The 13,528-nt window shown below is 40.6% G+C and overlaps 1 protein-coding gene across 5 annotated transcripts in view; it reads right to left on the bottom strand.

Moving 5' to 3' along the window:
* Window positions 1-13,528, bottom strand: part of dnmt3bb.1 (DNA (cytosine-5-)-methyltransferase 3 beta, duplicate b.1) — a 45,175-nt gene that overhangs the window by 11,055 nt on the left and 20,592 nt on the right. For 4 of the 5 annotated variants that reach the window (XM_066702286.1, XM_066702287.1, XM_066702288.1 and 1 more), the window contains exons 3-11: window positions 11,107-11,260; window positions 10,816-10,910; window positions 9,188-9,337; window positions 5,240-5,401; window positions 4,523-4,681; window positions 4,295-4,402; window positions 3,075-3,216; window positions 2,836-2,964; window positions 2,545-2,589 (exon numbers count right to left, since the gene is read on the bottom strand). In XM_066702286.1, coding sequence (XP_066558383.1) covers window positions 2,545-2,589; window positions 2,836-2,964; window positions 3,075-3,216; window positions 4,295-4,402; window positions 4,523-4,681; window positions 5,240-5,401; window positions 9,188-9,337; window positions 10,816-10,910; window positions 11,107-11,260 — 1,144 coding nt within the window. The remainder of the gene's footprint in view (window positions 1-2,544; window positions 2,590-2,835; window positions 2,965-3,074; window positions 3,217-4,294; window positions 4,403-4,522; window positions 4,682-5,239; window positions 5,402-9,187; window positions 9,338-10,815; window positions 10,911-11,106; window positions 11,261-13,528) is intronic. The other variant, XM_066702290.1, reaches the window with a different exon arrangement.

The raw sequence follows: 13,528 nt of genomic DNA, 5'->3' as shown, positions 1-13,528 counted from the left end.
ACATTTTTCATCATCGGTGTCAGTTCATCACCAACTTGCATATTCATCAGTAATTTACATATTCAGTTACAAATTACACACAGACTTTTAGAGCAGCAGTTGTAGTCGGTTTTTGAAGGTACATAATCAATTCAGTAAATACACATGGAGGGTAATTTGTGCCAAAATAAATTAATAAATAACGAAATACATAGGCCTACATCAGAGGCGGATTTAGGTATAGGTGATATGGGCAGCCTCATCTTGCCGGGGGTGGTACAGGGCGCTCGCACAAAAAAATTCAGAATGGTGACATTTGCGCGATCGGTTTTCTGTCACTCATTTGAACTTCACGTTAATGATATCATGTCACCGTGTGGGACTGTGGCTCATTTAACCTTGCCGGAGTGGGCATCCTGATTTTAGTTTGTGGGAAGGTCTCCCACTCAGAAGTACGAGATGGAGAGGCAGGCTGGGGTAGGCTGACCTCAGGTCTCCCCACTTGAGGCCAGAGGTAGGGGGAGTGGGGGAATCTATCAAATAGTGCACATCTAACTTTGTACAGTACTAATGCAATTCGTAAAATCAGTCACACTACAAAATGCTACCAAATAAACCACAATTCATACATTCATTCGCAATTAATACTGTGAATATATAGTTTCACAGACATATTGTTGCATTTTCTTCTGGTTTGTGCGAAATCGTTAAGAATAATATAAAACCAGTCTGCACACTGAAGGGGGAGGGGTTGCCCCAGGGAGCCATACAAGCTAGAACCGCCACTGGCCTACATGAATAAATACAAAAAAACTTTTAGCTTTTACAATCTAGGATGTAGGATTTATATTTCGTTTACTGTATATTTTCCTATACAGTTGTGTAAATTGGAACTTGTAATTGCATTATGCTTTGAACTGCACTGTATTATTGCAATTTGTATTGCTCTTATATTTTCTAAGTCGCCCTGGAAGTCTGCTAAGAAATAAATAATAATAAAATAATAATAAATAAATATAGATATTTAGATTTATTTTATTTTTTATTAATCTATGTATTTATTTATTTTGTATTTTATTTAATTATTAATTCTGGCAAAACAATGTTGTATATAAGGGAAATAGAGTATTTAACAATACTGAAACCACCCCACACAGGTCCCCTTCGGATAAAGGAAGAATATTGACGTGTAATTCAAAAAGATGCCCCAAAGAGCATTTATTCACACAATAGAATACAATTAATAAATAGGTCAGATAAAAAGATCAGACTATAACATTAAAAACAGCTTTCTGTGTGGCTTTTGCAATTTAAAAGTAAGTTTATTGCAAAAAGTTAATTTGATAATTCTTTTTTTTTTTTTCTTGTTTATGTATATGTGCACATTTTGAACTGAAGAATCACCGGTGATATAGCTCGTCTGCCTGTCTGATCGGCTCAGCAAGTTCATAACTTTCCTTTTGAATTAAATTTTTGGTATTATGTGTAGGACAGGCTTGCTGGTGTTAGCATTTAGACTGCTGCTGGCACTACAATTCAGTATCTATACAGGACTGAAGGTGCCCCTCGCCCTTCAGCTAGTTGCCCACAGGCACACAGAATAAAAACACTGCCAAGTTACTAAATGCAACACAAACAGACCTGTTGAAAAGTGTGTGTTCTGCATTGATGTGCACAGCTGTAATAGACAGGTGGAGCCATTTCAAAGCACTTCACGTTGTGCAAAGTAAAAAGTAAAAGATGTTTTCCAATTTCGAGTTAATAAAATAATATGTATAAACTGTTTTACGTTGTAAAATATAATGCTTCAATAACTGTGCTATAGCCCTATTTTAAACACTCCCCCTCTTCCCTGTATCTATCTTGAGACTCGTTATTATTATTATTAATATTATTATTTATGTAGTTATTTCTTAGCAGACACCTTTATCCAGGGCGACTTACAAAATAAGATTAACTAAGAAGTTAAAATAAATGCAACATGTACAACAAAAAGATTACATTGAGTGACCACAAACTACAAATATTCACCTGGTGTACTGTGCAGTATGTTTGCATGCTAGTTCATATGTAAGTATTCCTCCCAATATACTGGTAGATTAGATAAAATTTGTGATGAACTGACACTGGTGATGAAATGTACCCCTTGATGAAAAGACGTAGACCCCTTTGCAACAGGTTAAGGTTGTATGTGACGCATGTTCCATCGCAATGTAATCCTCTCACCTGTAATTCTTCCTTTACTCAAGCCAGGGCATCATTTGAGGACATCACAATGTAATCTAATTGGTCACAGAAACTGATTTACACCCTAATGACCAATAGTTGGACAGGTTTTATAGTAATGAGCAAAAAACCCAGAGCAAAAAATACACCCTCCAGTAGTTGTGCCGGGATCAGGGGGCAGCGTGCCACTCACACAACCACCCAAGTTTAACTAAACAGGGTCAGGGGGCCAGTGACACCTGGAGTGACAGTGATGGCTGAGTTCTGTCACATGTACACACAGAGAGAAACTTCAAAATGTTTCTTGAATTTGTAAATAATTAGAAAATTCACAATTACCTTCTATACTTCTATTATTCTTCAAAACTTCATGGACCATTTGTTCTGAAATGCAAAATAAATAAATAAATATATATATATATATACATTGGTAGTAGCTAGAATAACAGAAAGGCTATAATAATTGTAGAATTATAAGATTAGCAATAGCAGGAGTGCAAAGCTACTGTCATAAAGATAACTATTTTTCATTTATCTCTTTTCACTAGGAGGCAGCTAGGGTTTGTCTTTGCTTGTAAAACTCCAATTTACTAGTGCTGCACAAGACACACACAAGAAGTGAATTCTGACCTCTACTGTAGTCTTCTTCATTGACCAGCTTGACCTTGCACAGGTTGGTCTTCTGTTTCTTGGCTGGGGGGAAGTACCCTGGCTGAGCTAGGGTAACCTCCAGAACGTGGTGATTCAAAGTGCCAGCGTCTAAAACAGAAGATCAGAAACAGACCGTAAATTCCAGACCTCAGATATAGGACATCATATATTAAACAAATCAAAACACTGTGCTGAAGGGGGAAGAAAGAGGCTCTCACCCCCATTCTCATTGGGTTTCAGTCCCTCGGAGCCCTTCGGCTGGAACCCTTCATTGGCCCAGTCCAACATGGGCTTCACCTGGTCCTCAGGGCTGTCCATGTCACACAGTGGGAATGTCTTCCCTGCCCGGCCACTGGCCATCTGCACACACGCACAAACACAACATGTCACTATCACTGCTCACAAGTCACAGTGCCATTTTAAACAAATACAACTGAAACATTTGCTGTTATAATCCATTAAAACCTGTCGAGGAGCATGCTCAAGTGTAAATACATGGCAGGTATTCCTTTGGTTTTTAGAGATGTTTTAAAGGACTAATAAATTGCTCTTGAATGGTGGAGAAAAAGCATTGTTTGTTTATTGATTTTTGTTCTATGTAAAGTGTCCTGTAAATTACGTCTATGATTGAGGGGGACAGACTGATGTTCTCTCAACATTGGCGGGGACAAGTCACCCCCATCCCTACCTAAACCTATGCCTATGACATACATAGCCAGGGCATATTACTGCCTTCTTTGCTGCCAGAAGGGTCATATACATTTGTATTATTTGCAAATAAAAAATTATTATCACTTTAATTTGTGTCCCGTATTTATTACTATCTGCAAAAGTGGGAACAGATTTGCAACAGAAGAAAATGCAATAGAAGACCAAAAAGTACATTCTAGTCAAGTCCTTAATCATCTGCTCTAGCCACTAGATGACACTGCATCCCAAACCTGAGTTTCAAGGGTCTGAACCTGTTTCTAGTGAAAGTAGCTGCTTATAAAATCAATGTAGTTGTTTTACTCCAGGGACTACTGTGATGTGTTAAGTAAGCCAGCCTGGGTCTGTGCAGCCTGACTGGGGCTCCCTAGGGAGGGCTGCGTTGGCCTCTCTGTGCTCCTTCACTTGGGAGGAACAAAGGGATGCGAGATTGATTCGGTTCAGCATTCCAACACACAATGTGACGGGATCAGGGGGCAGCTGCCGATGAGTAGCGCTGTTCACTGTGGGGTGTGCTACTGTTGTGCAGGGACATTTAAACGGTCCATTTGATGTTGATGAATATTGATTTCAAAGGTAAGACAAAATGGGAAACTCTTCATGAAAAACAGCAGAGTTAGATAGAGCAAGAAAAAAGTCCCAGACCAGTACTTTGACACATCGCTCTGCTTCACATCCACCAGTACAAACAGAAACCTCAATGGATAATGACAGAGATGGGTTTCCTCACCTCGAGAGCCTGGAAGATGGCTCTGCGATAAGAGGCTAGCTTGTTGTAGGACGCTTGATTAAAATACTTGGGAAAAGCCATGAAGGAATCCAGTTTGTCAGCAGAAACCTAGAAGAGAAGATCAAAGAGGGCAAACATTTTCAAAGATGCTCGGATTGTAATACATCGGGTCAAATGTTTAAATACACTCTGAAGGTTGAATTAACAGGAAAATGCAATGCCCCTCACCTCAGAGAACTTGCCATCCCCAAACCACTGTAGCCACCTCATGCCCGGGGAGGCCTGCCTCTTACCAGTCGCCCGCCAGGTCACCACAATGCCCGGCCACCAGGAGAAGCCCTTGATCTTCCCCCACACCAGCTCGCCAATGCCAAAACCTTTATTATCCTAGCCAAAGCATGAACACAACAGGTCAACCAAAAGTCAACACATTCCAGTATTACATACCCCAAATTAAATGTCTCCCTAGTGCGATCGTGGTCCAGAACATAGAAAATAAATAGTATGTAGGTGTTAGGCTAATTAAGTGGTATGTCAGTTACATGTTTTCAGATAATTCTTTTGAATAACTCGCACTAACATTTACACAAAAATGTTATCTAGTGATGAAATTTAGGATGTATTTTGGTCCAGGTTAGGTTTAGGGTTTGAGTTCCCAGTGAAATTAATCTTTCATTAAGGCAATGGTTGCTTTCTTACTGACTGAATCGGTGTAAATCTGTATGGGCCTAGCCTGAAACTTAGGTGTTGCTTTTTGACCTTAGACCTTTGACCTACTGATGTCACAGTAGTAGTAGTTGATGGGTAATAGTGGAACAGGTTGATCTTCACTAAAGACTGGATCAAATTCGCAACTGAGAGCCAAGGTGGAATTAAATCCCGAAAGTCATGGGTCTCTCAAGCATCTGAGTCAGAGACCCCTGGCCCAGGAGAGCCGGCCAGTACCTTGTACTCCGGCGGGCTGGTGGTCTCGGCCGTGGAGCTGGCTGTGTCCTGAGAGGTGGAGGTGGAGCTGCTCTGGGCCGAGTCCTTCGAGTCCTGCTCCATCAGCTCTGGGGAAGGCGCCTCGGGGAGCTGGCCTTTCAGAGGGCTGGGACTGCTGCCATTCTGGAAGATAAAAGGGAGTTTCTGAACAGGCCATTTCCTCAAAAGTCCCCCCCCATAGAGCAGAGGTTCAACCCCGATTCTCGGTGAAAGTAGCCTGGTTCATCTTCAGCATCCCAGCAGCCAGCTCATCAAAACAGAGTGCTTTCTTATCACACATAGCTGTGGGGGAATGAAGGACCTTGCAAGTCTGCAAACTGATCGGTTTGAAAACATGTTTAAAATGTATGAAGAATTGCACAGTTACTGGATTAACCCACGGTCCAGAACTGACTGAAGGAGGTTTTGGTTTTAATAATGCAAAGGCAGCACCACAAAACTTTTGCCAAAATCAGTTTTTGTAAGGCAACTGTAATGTCAGAATAAGCAGGTGTTTGGCTTATCTCTAGTTCTGTTAATAATTTCTAGTATGCTTGATAGGGAAAGCCTTAAAAAAACATGATCTCAGTCAGCAGGCTCATAGTCACAGACAACGCCTGGCTCACAGCCAAGTTGTCAGAGATAGGGTCTGCAGACAATCCAAGACAAGACAATGCATATAAACAAAACAAATATCATGCACACCAGAGGCTAGGCAACTGAGGCACAGCTTCACTAAGAAATAACGGAAAATCTTAAAATAAAATAATAATATAATGCATACAAAAAATGATATGCAACTGAACATATTATTTGTATAACTTCCCTATAAGCGCAGTAGTAACAATATTGAAAACAGGGTAGTCGAAACTGGAAGCACAGAACGGAACTTGATTTTCTATGACCACAGAAGCAGTACATGAGGCACTTGACCTCACCAAGCGGTGGGGTTACCATTGCTTTTGCTTGACGGTGGGGATGGTGTTCTTGGGGTCATAGGCAGCATTCCTCCTCCTCCAAACACGGCGAGTTGAGTTGATGCCAAAGAGCTCGATTTTGGTCTCATCTGACCACAACACTTTCACCCAGTTCTCCTCTGAATCATTCAGATGTTCATTGGGCCTGTACATGTGCTTTTTTGAGCAGGGGGACCTTGCGGGCGCTGCAGGATTTCAGTCCTTCATGGCGTAGTGTGTTACCAATTGTTTTCTTGGTGACTATGGTCCCAGCTGCCTTGAGATCATTAACAAGATCCTCCCGTGTAGTTCTGGGCTGATTCCTCACCGTTCTCATGATCATTGAAACTCCACGAGGTGAGATCTTGCATGGAGCCCCAGACCGAGGGAGACTGACAGTTATTTTGTGTTTCTTCCATTTGCGAATAATCGCACCAACTGTTGTCACCTTCTCACCAAGCTGCTTGGCGATGGTCTTGTAGCCCATTCCAGCCTTGTGTAGGTCTACAATCTTGTCCCTGACATCCTTGGACAGCTCTTTGGTCTTGGCCATGGTGGAGAGTTTGGAATCTGATTGATTGATTGCTTCTGTGGACAGGTGTCTTTTATACAGGTAACGAGCTGAGATTAGGAGCACTCCCTTTAAGAGTGTACAAATCTTGCTGATTGATAGGGGATCAAATACTTATTTCACTCATTAACATGCAAATCAATTTATAACTTTTTTTAAATGTGTTTTTCTGGATTTTTTTGTTGTTATTCTGTCTCTCACTGTTAAAATACACCTACCATTAAAATTATAGACTGATCATTTCTTTGTCAGTGGGCAAACGTACAAAATCAGCAGGGGATCAAATACTTTTTTCCCTCACTGTACATTGTTTTAGTACCTATTTTCATCCCTTTTTGTTTATAAGCAAATCTGTAACCTGTGCTTAAAGTGCCGGTGTTATGTTTTTAAATTATTGCAAATATTATGGCTACTGTTTATTCTTAATGTTGATGTTATTATTATTATTATTATTATTATTATTATTATTATTATTATTGTGCAGTTAAATAACCTTAATTACAAATGAAAACAGTTTTGGTTTTAATGTGTTGATTCTCATCTATTAAACACATATTAAATGTAATTAACCTGTAGTTCGATATATATATATTTTTTTTCTGATACATGCCTCACCAAAAAAGTTACCAGCCGCCACTGGTGCACACTTACGCAAATAAAACACACCTAATGCAGATGAATACAAAAGCAAATCAATTTCGGCTTCATAGAGGGAAAACCACAAGGGTAAGCACACAGCTGTGATCCATAAAATACACCCCCGGTGCCAAAAAAAAAAGAGAAGTTGCAGAAATCTGTGAGGCGCCCAATACTGTGGATGAAAAACAGGAGCTGGCCCAGCTGCCAGAGAAGGAAAAATATTAACTGAGGTGAAGATTTTGAGTTGCTCAGGAAGCCTGATGCTGCACGGGAAAAAAATCTATGAGAGTAGTCTTACATGCACTGAAGACAGCTGATAAAAAACGGACACCAGAACGGGCATGTCTAGAGACAATCTGAGCTTCATACTGGCAGTTAGAGGCTCAGAGAGACAAACCAGTGCTCAGGAACAGCTTGACTTGTTGCAGAAAGCTGTAACATAATTGTGTCAACAAAGCAGAAGTGAGAGAGGGAGAGATTGCAAAGCCATACTGGCAACAGCAGAGCCATATTGGAAACATCTGGAATTGTTAGTAAGTGTTTTCTTATAATCATTATCACCCTCATTCATTCATGTAAATTAAAGGCAGTCTTCCAAAATAAAAACACAAGTGCATGCAACTGCTTTCATCATGCCTTGATACACATTTATTTGATCAAAAGATGGTTCAACATGTATTTGTAATGAGACTTATGTTTATTTGTTTTCTGTAGCAACTGCACCCAATTATGCTACGCACTCTTAATGGCATGTTAAATAAATTGCAAATAAATACAAAATAAATTAAATGAAAATCTGTGAGACAAACCTGTTTGTATCAGGAACACTGGATGTAAAGTAAGCAAACTGCTTTTTTTTTTAAGGTTGGCTGAAGGCATTCAAAGTCACACTGGTGCTGGGGTTTTACAGCACTCTTGATTTGTGTTAACAACTGATTTAGTATTCAGATATTATTATGTAGTGGACAGGTGTTAAACAAAATACACTTTTACAAAGAAAATGGTGTGTATGTATTAACACCTGCTCACTGGACTATAAAATGTGGGTGTCTGGTCTCACACCTTTTACAAATACTAAGCAAACACAAATATATATTTTGACTGACCTTAATAGTGTCATTTCCAGATAACTCAGCAACATAGCACTCCGGACGTAATTTTCTCTTTTATTAACATTACTGTGCTTTTTGCCCAACTGAATGACTAACGGACCCTGCAGCCAAAAAGCGAATTCAGGAAGTTAAACAAACCTGAAAAAACAGTAGGAGACAGCTGTGTGCCTGGCTTCACCCCGACCATTGACACTCTGGCACTAATGTCCCCAGTCTTGGAAGAATGTATCATATATCTGCTGGAAACTAGAAGCCTTTTTGGCACATCCGGCCCTTGGGAATTCCCACAATCAGCTTTCACAAATGATTTACATCTTGTTTTTTGTTTTGTTCACCATCCCTGGTTTGCAATCTTATGAAAGCTAAATAAACTCTGCAGAAAGCGTCCCATCTCAGGTAGCAGTGTAAGCCCTTAGAGGAATGAGACATACTTGACAGACAGTCTCCTCACATTTACATTCTATATTTAATAATTTTTAAGAATGGTGATCTGCTTTTATAGATCCCTGAGAAGCGAACGGTACCAATGTATATATTCGCTTCTTGATGAAACAACATGATATTTTAAGCTGCATCCCATGTACCTTATCAAACTCAGGGTTTCTTTAAAAAGCTTGACAGCGCTGTACTTCAGCTGGTCCTCAGCACCTACCGTAGAGCTGTTCAAATCCTGCTTGGCCTTCAGGCTGCCATCTCTGCTCCTGGGCTTCAAATGGGGGGTCAGACCAGCCTGGAATATTGTCCGAGGCGGGGGTCTTTGCCTGAGACTCGCCTCCCAACCAGCCACTCCCCGGGATTTCTCCTACCAATCAGTAAATTAATCAATCGCTCAATACAATGATTTTTGTATGTCGTGCACACCACCTTTATAAACTATGCGCACCCAAATCAAAATGCTTAAAAAAGGTTACAACAGGTCATACTAAGCTGACAGTACTTAAAAAATAATGTAACTTAAAGAAAAATAATTTATAAACCACCAGGAAATAACCAAACCAATACAATGACCATTAAGACACGCCACCATATACATAAGTGGTAATACTGACACAGCATGTAGGACTCGTTCAACAGAACACAATGGAGTAAGTATAACATCAAGATTCTTGTACAATCGTTTTTTTATTTTTATCTTTTCTAATGACAGGGGGTTCTGTTAGAGGATATCCATTTCAGCCAAGTAAAAACATACCCTGGATAAAGTCGATGCAACTGCTCTGGTGAAAACTCATTAAAGACTCTGGGTGGCACGTTGTTGTATGTAATGCTGTTAATAAGACTACATAAATCACTAACCCAGCGAAATGAAAAGCCTAGACACAAGCGCCAGCAGGAAAATACAGGAATGAGTCGGAAAGATTGAAGAAGGTGGATATGCTTCATGTTTGGCTAGAGCTGCATACCAACATCATTTCAGATTTAAAAACCAGTTGATCTTGCCAAGGCACAGCAGGCCCGTTCACTTTCTGCCATGTACATACTGCATCAGCCACAAGAATGAAGACGCAGAATAGACACTCTACACTCTGTAAATACAGAAAGATTCCAGATCTAAAGAGGTTATTCGGATGCAGCAAATAGTGAGTAACAGTGAGAGAATCCCGTGCTATATTCCAGCTGTGTTGCTTTGACAACCTACAAAATCTTTCCAAAGCTCCCTGAAAACAGCTGGGCTGATTTGAGCCCTTCGGGAAATTGACTGATGGACAGCAATGCAATGCTGCTGCTGTCAAACATCTCACCTTCTATGTTCAGAGGATAAATGAGTCAATCAGCTAATAGGCCATCGCTTCTCTTATGTTTGCAGGGTCCCGCGTGTACTTCAGAAATGTAGTGGAGCATGAAAACAGTTTTCTTTTCTTTCGCTTTTAACCAAACGTTTTGTAGATACCCAATCAATGGCATCACCCCTCTCAACCCTCGAATGCGATAGATGAATGTAGTCTCCGTTCCTTCACCAGAGTGCAAATAAACCAAAAAAACACCTTTATTCTTGTAAGCTTAATTCAACCCTGTGTAACGTGATTTAACATAAGACCCTTATCCTCTTAACACAGACACACATTTGTATGGTCTTTCTCTCAGAAAAACAAAAAGGAGATTGTGAAATGTTGGGGCCAGAACAGTACCTTGGGTAAAAAGCACAACGGGAACCAGAAAAGGAGCAGCACTTGTTCATCACGTGGAGACATACGCTTATTTATCTAGAGCTTTAATGTCAGAGAGCCGCATTACTATCGAGGTGCTAGGGTGCAGGGTGAGAGTCACTGCGGACTGTACCTCATTGTAGCAGGAGTCCCAGGTGCTCTCATCTTCCGGGTCACAGGGCTTCCTTGTCCTCTTCTTGCAGCTGGACTGCTTACTCATGCTAATGTCTGGTGTAGAGAGAGAGACAGGGCTTCAGCACCTACAAGGTCACTGACATTTTTGCATTCTAGTCCAACATACAAGAATGACAATTCTGCTCGATCCAGGGAAAAAACGCAGCATCACTTAAAAAAATTAAATAACTCAAATTAGTCCAAATGATTCTCAACTGAATTCCAGCTGATACCATTATGGTTTCCTTACCAGGCGACAGGGAGCCTCCATTCTGTTTGGGGCTCAGAGGAGAGGGCGGCTCCTCAGCAGTTAGAGGGCTGTTTCCAAGATGACCGTTAGTGATCTCCAGGCCACTGTCTTTCTCAGATAAACTGTCCATGTGAGCGTCACCGTTCACAGCAGCCTGAAAGGAAAGCACGAAAACATCAAGCATTAGAGTGTGATCAGGTGGTTGTGTATTTTGTTAGTTATCCCTTATATGGACTATGTTTCTACTACAATTTGAAAATAGCCACCATCAGAAAGAGAACCGTGGTGATCGGTGGCCACTGGTAGCTTTAAGTCTCTTTCAGGGAACTAGGGCTGCATCCACAAACTGACATTTTCACTTCCACACAGTTGCTCTCCACGCTTGCTTTGAAACAGCTATGCTAAACGCATGTTTTCTTTGTGACAGAAATTCCCTTTTGAAATATGAAATGATACTGAAGTACTGAAGAGCATTCTGTCACGAGGGATATTCATGGAAATATTTTACTCTGAAGTGTTTGTAAACATTCCTGGAAAAAGACGAACAATGCAGTACATGAAGTTGCCAGTCAAGATGAATTAGTTTTCTATCCAAAGGAAAACAATTTGGTACCAGTCGGGCTAATGAACAACAGCACTGCGCTAAAAATAAAAGCATCATGCCAGAGCTGGGCTGTTGTAACTCGAAGAGAAGGAAAAGGTTTTCTGAGTAACTGTGGAATGAGTTTTAAAAGTGTAACTGGAAAAGAAAAGAATAAGAATTTAATTTTAATTTTATTTGGGCACTATTCTGGAAAACAACAGAGAAATGCTATAACGTCAAATTTTATTAATAAAAAACAATAAATACAGTTCAATCCGCCATTGTTTTGCAGGGTTCATCAGCCTCATGTATACATGATGAAATATGCAATTCAGAGCCAAGATCCCAAGACATGAAGGGCCTGGTGTCCTCTGCTTTACCTTTAACCGGAACATTAGCGTTTCACAATTCATTTGCCACGTTTATGATTGTTAGTTTGTTTTGTTCGGTCATTTAGCTTTTACTACGTTATTCTCTCTCAACATTGGGTGCCAGCTGTAACATGCCAAAAACAAGGCTAGTTAAAAGATTGACTCGTTATTTGATAAGACAGCACATCCTCACACATATGTACACGCACACTTGCCCACAAATTCTTACACAAACCCACCTCTGGTTCTCTGCTCCCCTCCCCCACTCCCTTTCTCCTCTGCTCTCTTTCAGATTCCTCCTCTCTCCAGATGTATTGTTCTGCAGCCACATTCTCTTCACGTTTAGAGAGAAGGGCTCACTTGAAATAAAGGGTTTCCCACAGACCCTCAGTAATCTTAGGATAACTCCTTTAACCCAGCTGTGGGAGACTGCCCAGCCACTGTGCACAAGAGCAGTAATTCATGACATTCCTACAGCAATATTTCAACCCGTAGCAAGAGCACGCTACAATCTACAGCTGTAGTTTTGTGTTCCGAGCTGTGTTAAGTTGACAAGAATGCTGTGTTGAAGTAATCATTTGTTTAAATCGTGTCATTAACATCCTGTTTAATTCCCAGCCACAGGTTTGTTGTGAGTTATAAAAACTAGCTGTAGTCTTTGGAATGAGGGCCTATTGGAAATGCAGGCCTAGCTTTTGGCTCCATGCTTCACTGCTCCTTTTAAAGAAAGTTCTCAGGTTTCCAATGTATGTAACTCACTGATGACAATGTGGCATTGTAATGTGTGAGATTAAGAGGAAATTAAACTGCAAGGCTCCCAAATACCACACACCTCCTCAACCCCAAGCTGTCAGATCTTTCACTGAGACGAAGACTAACTAATTTGGAATAAAAATGAAAATTCTGTAATGGAGTCAAAGTCTTTTCCTTTTTAAGCCCTAAGTTTTCTATTTCTTGATTTGACACATTGACTGTTCTCAGTGTTAAACGCAGGTATATTCTTATAATTTTTTTAAATACAATCAAACCTTTTGACCCACTGGAAAATGACAAAATACAAAGTTGTACCCTAGCACTTATTTAGATTTATAAATAGCATAAAGTGTCTTATAACAATAATTTAAATGACAATAGGGTACAGATGTTGTACTTTGCAATTTGCGTGGAGGTCAAAGTTTTGATTGTGTCTAGCCCTAAGTGTCACACTACATAACCAACCACCCCTGTCCCAAATGTCTGTGGAAATCAAACATTTCCAAAGCAGCTCAGGCGTACTGAGAGAGCGCGGCTCTGCAGCCAGGCATGAGTGCACCGTCAACAACTGGAGCCCATTGTGTGCCTGACCTCAGCTCATTAGTTGGGAGGTGGAGAAGCAGGAGACCGGGGGTGGGGGGGGACCTTGGCGGGCTGTGAGGGTCAGAGGTCACTCTCTCTCTCACAATGTGTTTTCTTATCCAACACTGACCAC

The sequence above is a fragment of the Amia ocellicauda genome, chromosome 4 (assembly GCF_036373705.1).
Source record: "Amia ocellicauda isolate fAmiCal2 chromosome 4, fAmiCal2.hap1, whole genome shotgun sequence".
NCBI lineage: Eukaryota > Metazoa > Chordata > Actinopteri > Amiiformes > Amiidae > Amia > Amia ocellicauda.
Note: the sequence above shows the minus strand (reverse complement) of the source record. Positions and strands in the feature narration are given on the sequence as shown.